Source organism: Chroicocephalus ridibundus, chromosome 1, assembly GCF_963924245.1.
Source record: "Chroicocephalus ridibundus chromosome 1, bChrRid1.1, whole genome shotgun sequence".
Taxonomy (NCBI): domain Eukaryota; kingdom Metazoa; phylum Chordata; class Aves; order Charadriiformes; family Laridae; genus Chroicocephalus; species Chroicocephalus ridibundus.
Genome location: NC_086284.1, coordinates 126,409,506 through 126,423,905, shown reverse-complemented (window position 1 = coordinate 126,423,905; position 14,400 = coordinate 126,409,506). Strand labels below are relative to the sequence as shown.

Here is a 14,400-nt window from a genome sequence, read left to right as displayed (position 1 = left end):
GAACACTCCTGCAACTCTTACTGAAGTGTATTCACCAAGTTACAGCAGGAAAAAGCAAGGTGTTATTTTTGGCTTTCTAATTAAACTCATTCTAAAACCCTCCTGGGCACCAGCTGGTGAGATACAGTAGAAAGGAAAAAAAAAAACAACAAAAAAACCCCCACCACCACCAAAAAAAAGAAAAGGTAATTAAAGAGGCCTTCCTTGCCTTGACATTGGATAGCTGTTTTTTGGCCTTTAGGCACATGTTTCCAAATAAAAGGCAGCCCTTCACGATCAGATGAAATCCCAGAGAACAAGACTCACTCTTTCCATCTCCAAAGCTCCCACCAAAGCATTTAAACAACTAACCCCCCCTCCCCCGAACATTTAGTTCTGACAACACAGGGAAATGTAACCTCCATCACCATGGCACTCCCAGGAAATCAACACCTATCAACTACCAAGGAATAATTAAGAGAGGATAAAAAGACAGCTGCTTTCCCTCTGTTTTTTAATCATGGATCCAGCCCCTTCAGAGATTGCTAGGTTAGAAGAGGCTTAGAGAAGATTAGTCTTTTCATTAGTGTCGGGGGGGGGGGGGGGGGGGGGGGGGGCCCTGGTGTGAGGGGACAGCTTCAGTAACTTCACCCAGGTATGTTTTTAGCAGCGAGGCAGGCAGCTTGTTCAAGCAAGTACCTCCCTGCCTGGTATTATAATTGAGCTTACATCTGAGATTAATCCTGAGCCCAGAAAACATGAGAGGCTCTCCAGAGCAACCTTTCCTCGTTTTAAAAAAAAGAAAAAAAAAAAAAGAAAAGAAAAAAATCCTGATGTAGTCAGGCTGGTGATAAACATTAATTTAACAATAATTATAATTTTCCCTAATTTGTTTTTTTCCTGCTGTAAGATCTTCAGTGCTGTCTCCAGACATAGATTAGCACCTACAGCAAGAAACTATTACTGTCCCCATTTTTAAGCTCAGAAAATAATAAAAATAAAAAAACTTAAGAGATTCTAAACAAACTATTAAATTCTATTTACAACATCTCAGAACAAAATTAATATAGTCAGTGTTTATATTAGGGAAATCAAACGTACCTTTGACTTGGATGCATAAGTTAAAGCTTTTTGTTAACTATGAGAGTTAACAAGTATAACTCGGTTGAGGCATTTGATTCTCTCAAAGGTGGTGTGCCTGAAGCATCCTGTTATACACAGCTAAAAAACACAGAAGTACATGCCCATGATAAGATAATTTTTCACACTTTGCCACTTTTTGGAAGTGACAGCCAGCCCTTCAGAGCTGCGATGAAATCATGTTGGCCAGCTGATGCTTTCAGTGTACCATTTTTCTGCTCCGCCAGTGTTAATCCACACTTGCTTCTGCAAGATTTTAAAGCACAAACTCAGGAATAACCTCTCTTAGAGATGCCACAAGGGAACCCAAGAAAAACTTAAAAGGGTTTCAAATAGACTAACTTAAGATATCAATCCCAAAGATTGGCAGCTTAAATATACTATTCCATCTCTAATTCATCAGAAGCTTTCTTCAGAAGAGTGAAGAGAGGATTTTGTTCCCTTTAAGCACCTCCAGCTCTTCACAGCTGCACAGTTACAAGCCTGTACCCTCACTGACACTGCAACCAAGACTGAGCTCTACAGGAAAGGTACAAGTATGGGAAGAAAACGAGTATCAACCCCAACTTTGAACTCCCTGCAACCACAAAATACCCTCTCTTGCAAATCAGACCTTGTGGAAGGAGAAGGGAATGGGGCAGACATTATGGGTACAACAGCCTTCCAAGTCTCATCACTGAATTTTAATGTGGTGCTGATGACTCTGCCCTGATATTTATAGTTGGGATTCGGGGACTAGATGCTGTAGCACAGCTGATAAACCCTTTCAGTGTACTTCTAAGGATCAAAGTCATCTACAGAATACACTTTCCCTAGAGAGCAGCTGATCATTCATTGTTTAGAGATTTCAAATGAAGGCTTAATTTTTTTTTATTTATTTTTTTTTTTTTTTTAAATCATTCAGGTATTAAGACCTCAGCATGAGAACAGTGTGGCAAAGTTCAACGGCTTGTTATGCAGGAGATTAAACTAGGCAAGCAAAATAGCTCTATGCTATTAAATATGGGAAGGATTTATTGCCTTTTTAGGACTCAGATTCACTCTCATAGTTGTCTTGATATGGAATAAACATAATCTCTCATGTCAGTCCTTGGAAGCTCTAACCTTTTCAAAGAGATAAAATACAAATCCCTAGGTTTCTATATTACAGGACCACAGGCTGCTGCTTCTATTTCCAACAAAACTTTGGAGTTTTCTGTAGGGCAGAAATTTCAGTTTAGTCAGCTTTGAGACAGTGCTTGCTTAGAACAATCCAAAAAAAAAAAAGTAACTGAAAACTAAACAGTCTCCCACAGCATGCAAGTCTTGGCACCACCTTTGCAAAAAATGCAACTGCTTTGGTTTGTCCTGTCAATCAGAAGAAAGTTTAATGTACTCTGAACAGCCCAATGCAGAGCCCTGTACACTGTCAAGTAATATCAAAACCACTGTAAGGATGCATATTAGGCACAATCTTAAATGGACATGCTTTCTGAAAGTTAAAAAAAAAAATTAGAAGTCACTGCCTCTAATTGTACTTTTAACACACATTGATAAATCATTGGCTTCTTCCTTCTCCAATGCATATCAGTATTCAGAATGTATTTCCTCCACAAAGAAGAACCAGAGGCATGCTGCTTCATAACTCCAGTCTTCGCTGACAGAGTATCATCAGGAATTGTTTGCTGTGTAGCATGGACTAAGCCAATAGTTTCTCGGCACATCTAGATTGACTCTTGAGGTAAATAAGTAATAATAAAAATATCATTCCCACCTTAACAACTCTAGTTGTGCCAACCGTAGGTGCGTGCAGCTATGCCAATAAAAAAAATTGGTTGAACTAGATATATGCTGGGTGATGTCACTGCACAGCACTGGTGACTCACAAACTCCCCTCAGCAGTACATGTGTACACAGCAAAGGAAGCGAAGACAAGACAAGCACCTTTTTTTTTTTTTTTTTAACAAACAAAACAAGAAACCAACCCACAGCAATTCCAACATCACCTGGAGAATCAGCATCATTAAAAACTCCATATTAACCATACGAGCATTTAATTTAATGCAATGACAACTTTATTGAAGGCAAAAAAACAGCACTTGTAAGTAAAGATTTCACCTCATTACAGAGCAAGTTGTAAGTTAGAAGAAAGATGTTTACCAAAGTAGAAATCAGACCATGTAAATACATAGAAAAGGCACAACAAACAGAATCAATAACAGTATAAAACATTGTGGAGAATTTTTGAGAGTTTGGGTTTTATTTTACAAAACTATTCCACAGCTGTTAAAAAAAAAATCTAGTGTTGTCACATTACACTGAGGCACATGGTTTTAAGAAAAATATACTATTTCTGTGCTTTCTGTCCTACACAGTATTTGCTATGGTTGTAAACATCAGTATTTAAGACAAATGTGTGTTTAAACCTCATCATCCTCCTCCTCAGTTTTGAGAGTCCACGATAGCAACTGTGATCTTACTTTCATTAATACGACTAAGTACCAAAACTAAACTGTTGTCAAAAACTCAGAGGCTCTTTCAATCTTAGCACACAGCAAAAGGGGATGAACTTCAAGTGCCCACACTGCTCCACAGTTCCCAGAAGACAGTTCCCAGAACAGGAGTTTTGGACTGCATGTAAGCAACAGTGCCACGAGCCTCCAAATGCACTGCACGCCAGCTGCAAATCAGCCCACAAGCTATGATCGATTCAAGCCTGTCATCCTGCACCTAGCTGCAGGCTAGCCCACAGCAGTCTCTGCCCTCTCCCCAACTTGCATAATGAGTATCCACACATAAAGCCTAACGCATCATTTTAAAGAAAAAAAAAAAAACCACCACCAACGTGATTTCTTGAAAGAATTTCAACTTGGTGCAGAAATTTCTTCTCTGGTTTTTGTAACAGCTCATGAACAACCTTTTTACTGTAAATACTAAACAAGATGAAATTGTTCACATCATCACCACAGAACCATCTCAGATAGTACCAGTATTCACAATGGATTTCAAATTTTGCTCTGTTTTATGTGAAGTAATGAAAAAAAAATACCACATTTTAATGTATAGAATTTCAGTACTTTGGGAACAAATGACTACCACCCTCCCCATTTCCATTTCTGATCCCAAAGTCAGATGATCCCAGATATGCACATTTCATAGAACTGTATGCTAAGGCTGCTTGATTAAAGTTATGTTATCTGTACTGTAAAAGGCAAAAAAGTGTATAGGCAATTTGATCAACAGTGAGGCTGGGCAAAAAGTGCTTTCTGGTAGAACACCAAATCCTACTGAGATGGGTATCCAACATCATACATTTTTTCAGGAAAGTCAGCCTTAAGTGTTGTAGGCAACTGAGCAAGGACGTTGGGAAGGAAGGAGCTTTGTGATTTAAAACACAAACATCTCTATTTGAAGTACAGTGCACACAATAAACATTCCTGCCTTGAAGGACATTAAGATAGAAAGCTAGAGAGAGCTTCAGATATGCCCACCATGCTTCCTGCCAAGCAGATAACCAAAGCTGAGGAGATCAAAACTTAGTACAAATTAGTTCTCATGACAAAAAGTGCTATAATGGTATAATCTAAATCAGATTGAAACTGGTCAAGAGAGAACATTAATGCACTACTTTACTCCCTGATTACATAAAATCACATAAAATATTTTAACAAAGTGGAAAAATCTTTTGTTGCTAAACTTGGCCTGAATACAACTGCTTATAAGCAAGTAAGAATCTGAAGAGTTTTGTTCTGATATAGAAAAGTTATTTTAAATCAAAAACCGCTTGTAAATGAAGCGACAAACCCTGAGCACGTTTCACATATTGGCAAGAATATGGTGAGTCTCCTACTGTCTGACCTTCACAGGAACAGAATGCAACAAAGGGCAACATAAACCCTAGCAGCACTCTGGTGATCCTTATGTCTTTGCCATCTCTCCTTGGGTTCCCTTCCTTTAAGGGCACAATCGCTTAGCCGTCAAATGAAGATTTGTTCTTCTCTCTTATTGATAAAAGGCTGTGGAACTGGAATTATAACTTTAAAAAGGATAGGAAGGGAAGAAGGAAAAAAAATCTCCATTTAAGTTTACCCGCTATGTATTGGTAGTTTCCTAAATTTCGTACTTCTAAGTGGTTGTGCTCACAGCAGTCAGCTAAACTAGCAGTTAGCTAGTATGCAAGTTGAAAAACTAATATTCAGCATACCCAATTCCAGTGTTCTTCTAGAAGAACTGCTAGGGAGTCAGGCTTCCACAATCCTGCACAAGCTAGTCAAAGAATAAGCAAAAGACTTTTATCCTTCTAATCTGAAGTATTCATAGAAAAGAACGCCAAAAGTCAAATTCCACTGTGTTGACTGCTGCTGAGCCTGGAATGATGATCTGAGTTAAGGTAACTTTCCTGGAGAGGGGAAGGAGAAAGAATGTGTACAATACTTGTAGCATTTTCCAGCAACACCCAGAGATGTTAAAGCTAAAGAAATATTGGAATGTAAAAGGCATTAGGGTTGCATTTCAATTGCCCTGATAATGTTTACAGAATTCCTTTGTATAAAAGTTCTAATAGAAGACTAACACAGGTCCTCTGACACATATTAATTAGGTTTTGAACCCTGATAGAAGAGACACACATCAGTTTAGATACTTGTCTTAGATCAGTCAGGAAAAAGAAATACCAACATTCTTTAATCCTCCATCTCTCTTGGGCATTTAACTAATTCTTCCTTTCAAGAACAGTAATAATCAACCTACTTATTTCACCACTAACTTCCAAATCCTACGGGGGGAGAAAAAAAGCACCAGGACATAGCACTTAAACACCATCCTGTATAACTGATTCATCCCAACAACGGTGCAATGTTTTCAAGCCAGCATTTTCCATTCAAATGCCTTTGTAACAGTAACAGCCAGCTGGAAACAAAGCCTGTTAAAATCTCCTTTTCATAGCATCCTCAAAAGGGAGTATTTTTTTTAGAGGATCCTAACAGCAGCATGGTACTGTGCTTTATAAATTATCAGAAGGACACTTAAGTTTAAGATTTTGAATTAACTCAGTTTCTAATAACTTTCCAGAAGCCATAGAATTATTTGGCTTCACTGTGGGCTTATACTTTATCGCCAAGTAGATCTAGGTTTTTCCTACATTAAAGTCTTTGTGGTACAAGTCAGGGATGCACTTGCCAGGAAAACACAATGCTGTTAAATGATTAAACTCTTGGTAGATGAAGGAAGAGAGGTTTCAGTTCACACTGAAGTCCACTGGATAATCATCTTCATAGACACTGACTCCAGCAAGACAGTTTTCTAAGAAAGGTGAAAGCAGTTAAACAGTATCTCACACAGAAGAAGTAGGAAATTGTGCTCAGATATTAAACAACGGACCACTGCAGTGGTTTGGGAGTAAATGATTATACATAGCTCAGAAGATAAAGAGAATGAAGAGTGGCCTTGGAATTTAGATACCAGCTGTTCAGCGTTTGTTTGGAGCTGGCAGGTAGATTGTTACATGCTTTCTTCGCTAAGACAGGCAATAGAAAAATAGTACTTTCTCCTCAAAGCAGAAGTAGATCACTAACATATACAAGAGCTTTAGGAGAAACGAAACTGATCCCACTTACAAAAAAAAAAAAAAGCTGGAGTTTTAACTCATTTACAAGTTCAGAAGAAAATGTCTTCTCCCCAGCCCAGACTGCTTAAACAATGGCCCACTTCCACCTTATCAACAGAGTTTGTCCTTTGAGAAAGGACATACATAAATTCTCTTTTCTTACCTGTCATGCCCTCAGCTTCACACTGCTCCTACGCTACAGCTGAGGGAGAAGAGAAGCACCTTGCTTCATGTGAAAAGTGTCAGTTTCCTGCCTTGTATGTATTGCCATTAGCTGCAGCCAAGGCAAAGAACTCAGGTTCCTGGCAGATGAAAAATTCTATTAACCTTATTTTACAAGTGCTTCTCCAACAGGAACAAGTTTTTACAGATGAAGGTGCTCCTTTCACGTATTTTAAGGAAACACCAGTCTAAACTGAAAATTAAATACTTCATTAAAGATGCAAACATTTCATCATTTCATACTTACTCCAAATCAGTCTTTTAAATTAGAATTATGTCTTTCAGAAGTCCCATAAACCTAAAATTTTGCAAGAGAGGCAGGAAAAGAAAGAGCACCAAGATTTCATTTTCCCAGGCAAACAGTGCAAAGATTAAGTGACATTAAAAAAAAAAAGAAGAAACAAACAAAAAAACAAGTTCTCAATAAGAAATCGGTTGCCAACTGATTTCTTTTTCTTGCAAAAGAAAATCCTCTAGACTGGCATAGTCCCATCAGAGTCAAGGTCTTCATTTTACAGACTTCATATATTACTTTGTTACTTTTGCAAAACCAAACAAATACATGATTTCACATAAGAATTATCATAACGAGTTCTGGAACTCTGCCCAGTTTTTCTGCCAGACAGAACTCCACTTGATCACAAACACCCTGTCCTGCAGACACCATTGCTTACAAAACCAAGCAATCGCATACATTGGATTTAACACAAGGAGCTTCTAACAAGCTGAAAGGCACATGTTTAAGACAGAAGTAGGAAAATACATACACAGTGATCTTAACATAGTTCTACTGTACTTCCTAGAACTTTGTGAAGCATCCAGTATTCCTGTTAGGACAGGCAGACCGAAACACATTTCTTCACAGCATCCCTACAGGCAGGAGAAAAAAAAAAAAAAAAAAAAAAAAGAAGAAAACAACCAGAGAGTCACCTCAGTTATGCCACTTGATGAGACTCATTCCATGCTGCTATCGCACTGACTCTGAGGACTTTAAAAGATCAGCTGACCATGTATTAATTGCGCTTACACAATTTGCACGACTACATGAATGCATTAGAAAGAAGCGGGTCTGCTCACTGTCCACCTGCCCAACCGCAATGGGAACGACACCTGTCAGCCTGTATTGCAGCGGTGTACTGAAGGAGGACAGAGAACTGTGCTCTCAAACACAGAATAGCGCTCATGGGGGAGATCAGGAAAAAGAGGTACCCAGAAGAATACACTTGTCTAGTATCCTTTTGGACCAACATTTAGGCATTCCAAAGGCAAGCCTTATGTTTAGCATGTGGTCAGCACACCTACGTATTTTTATAGGAAGCCCTTTCATTTTATTACATTTGTGTTCTCCCACTAGAGAAGATGCTTAGTTTCATTTTCAGGTTTACCTACGTATATTTTCTCCCCCTAAAACACCACTATGGAAAAACTTCTGAAGCCATACATTAGTGTTTCTATAAACTAATCTTCTGTATCATTAAACCTCAAGATGACAAGAAGTAAGGGAGTAGGGAAGCTTACCTTGCAAATGGTATGAAGGAAATGCTGTACCTAAGCAGAAAGATTTTTAAAGTTACTCTTGATGTCAGATATTATTAAGAGTCCCAAACAAGAACAGCCACCCCTCTGATGCTCTAAACAGGTGACTGCAAATACACAACCAAAATGAAGCGCTGGGTTTGTGAGCAACAGGAATGTGTATCCTTACAAGTCATCTTAGCCCAGCCAGCTTGTGAAACACTACAGCAAAATCAGTGTAGAAACATTTTAGAGACAGTTCTCCTGCACCCAATGTTCTTCATAGTCCAACACCTCCAGGCAGGTAAAGATTAGTCTTGAGGGCTGGCTACATGTTCATATCAGTTTCTGGACTACTTCTGTGACATTACACAGAGCACATGTTAACTTCAAGAACACTGACACTTAATTTGATTGGCATATCTGGGCCTTTTAACAAGACAAAATCAGGAGAGTGTTATAGAGGAATACCAAACAGTAAGCAACAAACTGATTTAAAAGGGAAAGGAAAAAAGTAGGTTTTTTACTTCAAGCTCACAGAAATTAAACACATTCAAAGGCACCTCCCCCAGCAACGAAGCCCTGAGCTCCATCTTCAAAGCCTCTAAAGTGGTGTGAGAGACCAAGAAGCAGGAACAAGTCAGCTCCTCACTGATACATTGTCTTGCATCTAGGGGAATGGTGAGGTAAGAAATTCTCCTTCCTTCCAACTCATGCAAGTTCAAAATCCACTCACAATTCAGCTACTGATGTTAGGTGCAATAGCAAATGGAACATGTGGGGAAGAAGTCACTTACCATGCTAAGGCGAAAAACTGTAAGATGCAGAAAAGAAGCGCGAGTCCTTCCTTACGCCACTGAAGGAGAAGAGAAGGAGGGAGCAGGGAAGAAAGACAGCAGACAATGAGACAACAGTGTAATAATCTTATTGTTAAAATATACTCTGGTTATATATACATATAGGACTAAAGTACTCACCCAAAAAGCAGAACACAGTGTTAGTACGAGACACAACTAGAAGAAAACAAACAGTTTCTATTAAACATAGAAACAACTCCAGTTTTTATAGATAATATTAACACCGTAATGGGTTACTTCACGAAGACAGAAACAGATTACACCATTTCATAGTTTTATGCAATCCTGCATAAGAGTTCCTCATATTTAAAATGCTCTCGTTATAATATTTCTGATGTGAACTAAAGCAATGAGGAAATATCAGCCTGATATCTCCAGAAAATAATTTTATGACTGCAAAGTAACAGGAGGAAGAGGTTACTGCAGCTTTTTTGCAACATCAGCAGGTCCCTACATCCCACACACTTCTTGGTGTCATTGGTATACACCACACTTCATCGTTTCATGTAAGAAAGACTTTTCAGGTCTTTCTGCTTCTGTAAATGCCACATTTCCTGTTGATTCTCAAGGTTACCATGGGGTTGAAGTTAGGACATTATTTTGTCCTTACCAATTGAAACTATAGTATGCTTTCAGCAACTTTCAGCTATTGCTTAGCAGCTGTCCTGTTTAATAGGAACAGCCACTAACACCAGCACTTTTTCTTTTTTCAGAGTTGCGCTGTCTTTACTACAATTAAAATCTTTTGGGGTAGCAGGCCATTTTGGATTATTTTCTGTTTTAACCCTCATTTTTAACAGGAGCCTCCTTTTAGTTCAAGTTTTCATTTTCAATTTAAGACACAACAGCTCATTTAGCTATGACAGATGCTGATAACTTGATCTTCCTTCATCAACATCTAGCAGTCTTCTTCTGATACACATGTACCATTGCGTACTAGAGATTATAATATGTATTTTTCTGCTTGAGTAAAAAAGATCTAGTACTGCATGTTCAAGACATTAACACACACATCGCCAAAGAAATCATACACTTCACCTCAATCACGATTACTGACATTAAATCTAGTTTTCCCGTTAGTTTTAAGGTAGTGATTTGTGTATCGGTCTAAATACTACATCATACATCTGACAACTGGCTTTATTCCAGTGAACAACATTCCAGGCATTCCCCTGACTCCAGGCATCCTCAATGCTTATAAAACAAACACACCAAGCAGTAGGCTTCTTGCCTGCTGCTGATCTGCGAGCATATAGGGTCTATTTCTCAGGCTCCATCAGGTGCCTGCAGCCTCTCTGGATGTTTAAAGAGAAAACAGGAAGCGCTGATGTCAAGCAAACACTCTAAAAGACATTCACACTGAAAACAGGAGGACAGCTTCATGCAAGTTAAACCACCTTCCAGATTTTAGACTCTTCAAGAGAAAATGGAAAGTTGAAGAGACAAAAAAGCCCATGGATTTTAAACAAGAAAGAGTCTGCAAAGTAGCAGCAGTTTTCACATACCCCCTCCCAGTAGAAGGCCGGCCACAATTCCCATCTTATGAAGATAAAAATAATTCCAAGGGCTGACTTCAGTTGAATATTGAATTTGCAATTTCATTGTGTCATACGAGTTTCAAAACCTGAACCTATCAGCCAACAGGTATGATTTCTGTATTTTTCAATCCAAGATGACCAAGGCATAGAGATTCCCCAGTTGCTTTGTCAGGAAATGACAATTTTATCAAGGTAGAAATACCTACACAACTCTTTAAAGTAAATCAGATAGAATATAAAAAGACAACATTGAACGTCTAACAACTTCCATAGTACAACTTTTTAAAAACTAGTTTCCCATCTTTCATCCTTTAAGCAACACGAAAATATGAAGTTGTGACCTCAAGCACCTTAAAAAAGCACGTGCACGGTTCACATACAGCAGCCGCAGACCCTTAATGCTCATTTAGCATAACAACTTGGCTTCAGCTCAGTCTTTCATAATAGGAAGGTGGTTTTCTGGTGCTACACAACCTTTCCACTGCAGCAGATGTGCAGGATGTTTGACGTTTTAAGAAAAAAGAAAAAAAAAACCAAAACCAAAAAACACACCCACATCTTGAGACATAGTTAGATCAATGTATAGGAAAGGACTTTATAGTGGAAATTGTTTACAGGTTAGCATGAGTTAAAGCTGATTCCTTTGATACTTACTAGCATAACAATAGTAGCAATCAAACGTGTAGGCTCAAACATCCTTTTCAATTGTTTCATTGGTCCCATAAGAAAAAGAGTGCTGTGAAAAACAAAACAAGATGAATACAGAGGTAGAAAGGCAAAAGCAAAACTAGGTAAGATCCCTCATTAAGGGGGTTTTTTTGTTAAACTGTCTGCTGTCATATGGGGCATCAGTACACAGACTGATGTACGATAATCATAACATGTTTGCTGCATAACAAAAGAAACAGGATATATGAAGAGGGAAAAATCCATTCCTGTTTTTCTTTGTGCAAGCTATTTATTCTATAATTTTATTTGCACTTGTTCAGTTACAATTAACAAAAGCAGAGCAGAACTATCAAGCTAGAAGCATAGGTCAAGGTCAGCTTCAGTTAGATCAGTCTTTATAAATGCTTTTTTAACCTGCTTTTAAAAACACCAGCCACAGAGGCTCTGCATGGATTGCCATGTAATCCAGCTCAATTCCTCTACATAAAGGGCTGTTTTCAGACCTGGATCCATTCTCTGATCCCTTACCAGATCTGCAGCCCTCATTTAGAGTAGAGCCCTGGTGATTGATATGGCATGAATTATCTAAGATTATATTTCTGCCTCATGTACCATATTATTCTGCCTCATTACTGTATTATTTCCAGTTCCATTCCTTGTGCTTTCTAACATCTTGTTAAGTTTCCTCAATCACAGAAGGCTGTGCCTGTCACAAAGTTGGTGAGGCTATGCTTCAGGACCCTCAACAGCCATGAAGGCTTATCAAACAGGCCTACCCTGAGAGACTGACTGCCCCAAATGTATTCACCAAAACACACAGAACATTACCAAATGCAAAACGCCAAAGAATCATTTTTATCTTGCTGGGGGGGAGGGGGGTGAAGAGGGCGCCAAACAACAAAAATAAAAACACCTCAATGCTCAAAGCATGATTTTGATTCTTCATTACTGATAAGTAACTTTTACCTTGAATGCATTGATAATAACAGTAAAGGAAACAAAAGCTTTCTTTACCACTTCAGGGCACTGCTGGGGAAACGCTCTTTAAAATTCAGCAACAAGAGAATAAGTTCCATAAGCAAGGCTTCTCGCAAAAATGCAACAGTTTATACCACTTATGCACCTTCACCCATCATTCTGCTTTAGTTTGTCATCTTTATCAGGAAACTAATGTAAAAAGATTGTTACCTCCCAATAGATGCGATATTCCCCAGAGTATAAAACACTGCAAAGAGTGTCAGCCCTTTCTTTGGTACCCATAGCAGACAACTACCCTAAAAAGGAAGATTTAGAGAGAAAGGGAAAATAAATTAATACTGTTTTTAAGTTGCAAAAGAAATAAATCCAAAAAAGGTCACAACACCAAAGAAGTCTTAGGAAAACTTAAACCTAAACTGCAGAATCACACACAAAAATAAATTGCATTTATTGGCATTCTTGTTGAGAGTTAGTGCATTGAATCTAACTGGAACCGAGTCAGGTGTCTTCCTAGAGACTCAAAGAAAAAAAAAAAGTCAAGCAACAGCACAGAGCAAGGCTGTAATTATCAGGGCTCCTGAAACTCAATTATCAGGGAGGTCCGGCAAAAAGTCCTTACCAAAAGCGAGCACAGGCATCCTATTGCAAAACAAGCAATGAAGCCTTTCACTCTGGTGCCCCAACCTAATGAAGTTGCATCAATAACCTAGAAACGAGGAGAAAAAAAAATAAATAAATAAGAGCGCGATTAATTATTGACTAACAGCTCTTGCCACCTATCAAGTGAGTACGTTTCCTCCGAGATGCCCAACTGCGCCCAAGCTCAAACGGAGCCTCCGTTTTTAAGCGCCCGCTTCGACGGCCCGCGAGAAGCGCGGGTGCAGCCAAGGGACGGCGCTGACAGAGCGCACCGGGCGGCGGGGGCTGCAGCGGGGCGGGGGCGCTGCCTCCCGCCGGCCCGCACACCCCGGGGCCGCCCCCACGCACTCCCGCCGGCACCGCCGGGAAGTTTTCCACTTTGGCTGTTCCGCCAGCTCTGCTAACAAAGGGGGAGGGTGGGTTGTTTGTTTGGCTGGTTTTATTCCCTGCCCACACCGAGATAGCGCGGCGGCACCTCGCCGTTGCCCCGCGTTATTGTGGAGCTCGCTGCAGCCAGCCTTGGCCGGTCCGGCTTCGCTCGGGCAGACCGCGTCCTCCTCCTTCGCACAACGACCAGAAGGCAGGGCCCCCTTCCCAGGCAGCGGCACCCCCGGCAGCACGGCGCATTTTAAGCCGCAAGTTAAAAGGTCTAGAAACCGGCTCCCGACGAACCGGCAGCCCGCGGCCGGCTCCGCCCCGGAGAGCCGAAGGCCTAACGACGGGCTGAGGCGGCGCGGGCGGCTCCCGCCGACGGCCGACCCGCGCCGAGGGGCCGCGGCAGCGCTGAGGGGCGGCCTAGGCGCCCCCTTCCCTCCCTTTCTGCCCCCCCTCCGTCGCTGCTGCGCTCCCCACCAACCACCGCTCGCCAACCGCCGCCCCCCCCCCCGGCAGGGAAACATGGGCAGGGGGCGCCGAGCGTTACCTCGCCCAGGCCGCTCGGCTCCTCCGCGTCGCGACCGCTCAGCACCCGCTTGAGCTTGTCCATGCTGCCGGCCCCGGCCCCCGCCCCGAGCGGCTCTGCCCGCTCACGGCCGGACTGCCCTGCCCTTCCCTTCCCCTCCTCAGGGACTACCAGTTCCGGCATGCACCGCGCCGACGCAGGCTACCTGCGCTCGGCAGGTAGATGAAGGACGGTAGCAACGGCGCGGAGGCCGCCGGGGGTTGTAGTCCGCCGGGCGGGGGAGGCGGGACCGCATCCGGCGGTGCGGGGGAGAAACCAGCTGCCTCCTGGACCTAACGAGCGGCGAGGGCAGGGATGGAGGTGCCCCCAGCAGCGCTG

General features: G+C 41.2%; 1 protein-coding gene across 1 annotated transcript; it reads right to left on the bottom strand.

The window, feature by feature from the left end:
- Positions 1 to 3,160: 3,160 nt before the first annotated feature.
- SFT2D2 (SFT2 domain containing 2) lies at positions 3,161 to 14,159 on the bottom strand. The gene is made up of 8 exons (XM_063350751.1): positions 14,044 to 14,159; positions 13,102 to 13,188; positions 12,693 to 12,778; positions 11,490 to 11,571; positions 9,418 to 9,453; positions 9,238 to 9,296; positions 8,444 to 8,473; positions 3,161 to 7,795 (listed from the first exon to the last, which is right to left on the bottom strand). The coding sequence occupies exons 1-8, from the start codon at positions 14,104 to 14,106 to the stop codon at positions 7,756 to 7,758; spliced, it is 483 nt and encodes a 160-aa protein (XP_063206821.1). The 5' UTR covers positions 14,107 to 14,159; the 3' UTR covers positions 3,161 to 7,755.
- Between the last annotated feature and the right edge of the window lie 241 nt (positions 14,160 to 14,400).

Bases quoted from the DNA above. Each gene is read 5' to 3' on its own strand.
- SFT2D2 (XM_063350751.1), bottom strand. From the start codon at position 14,106: ATGGACAAGCTCAAGCGGGTGCTGAGCGGTCGCGACGCGGAGGAGCCG. The intron at 12,779-13,101 runs GTAAGGACTTTT...CTTCCTTTTTAG, and splicing joins GATGCCTGTGCTCGCTTTTG to GGTAGTTGTCTGCTATGGGT. The intron at 9,297-9,417 runs GTGAGTACTTTA...CTTCTCCTTCAG, and splicing joins CACTGTGTTCTGCTTTTTGG to TGGCGTAAGGAAGGACTCGC.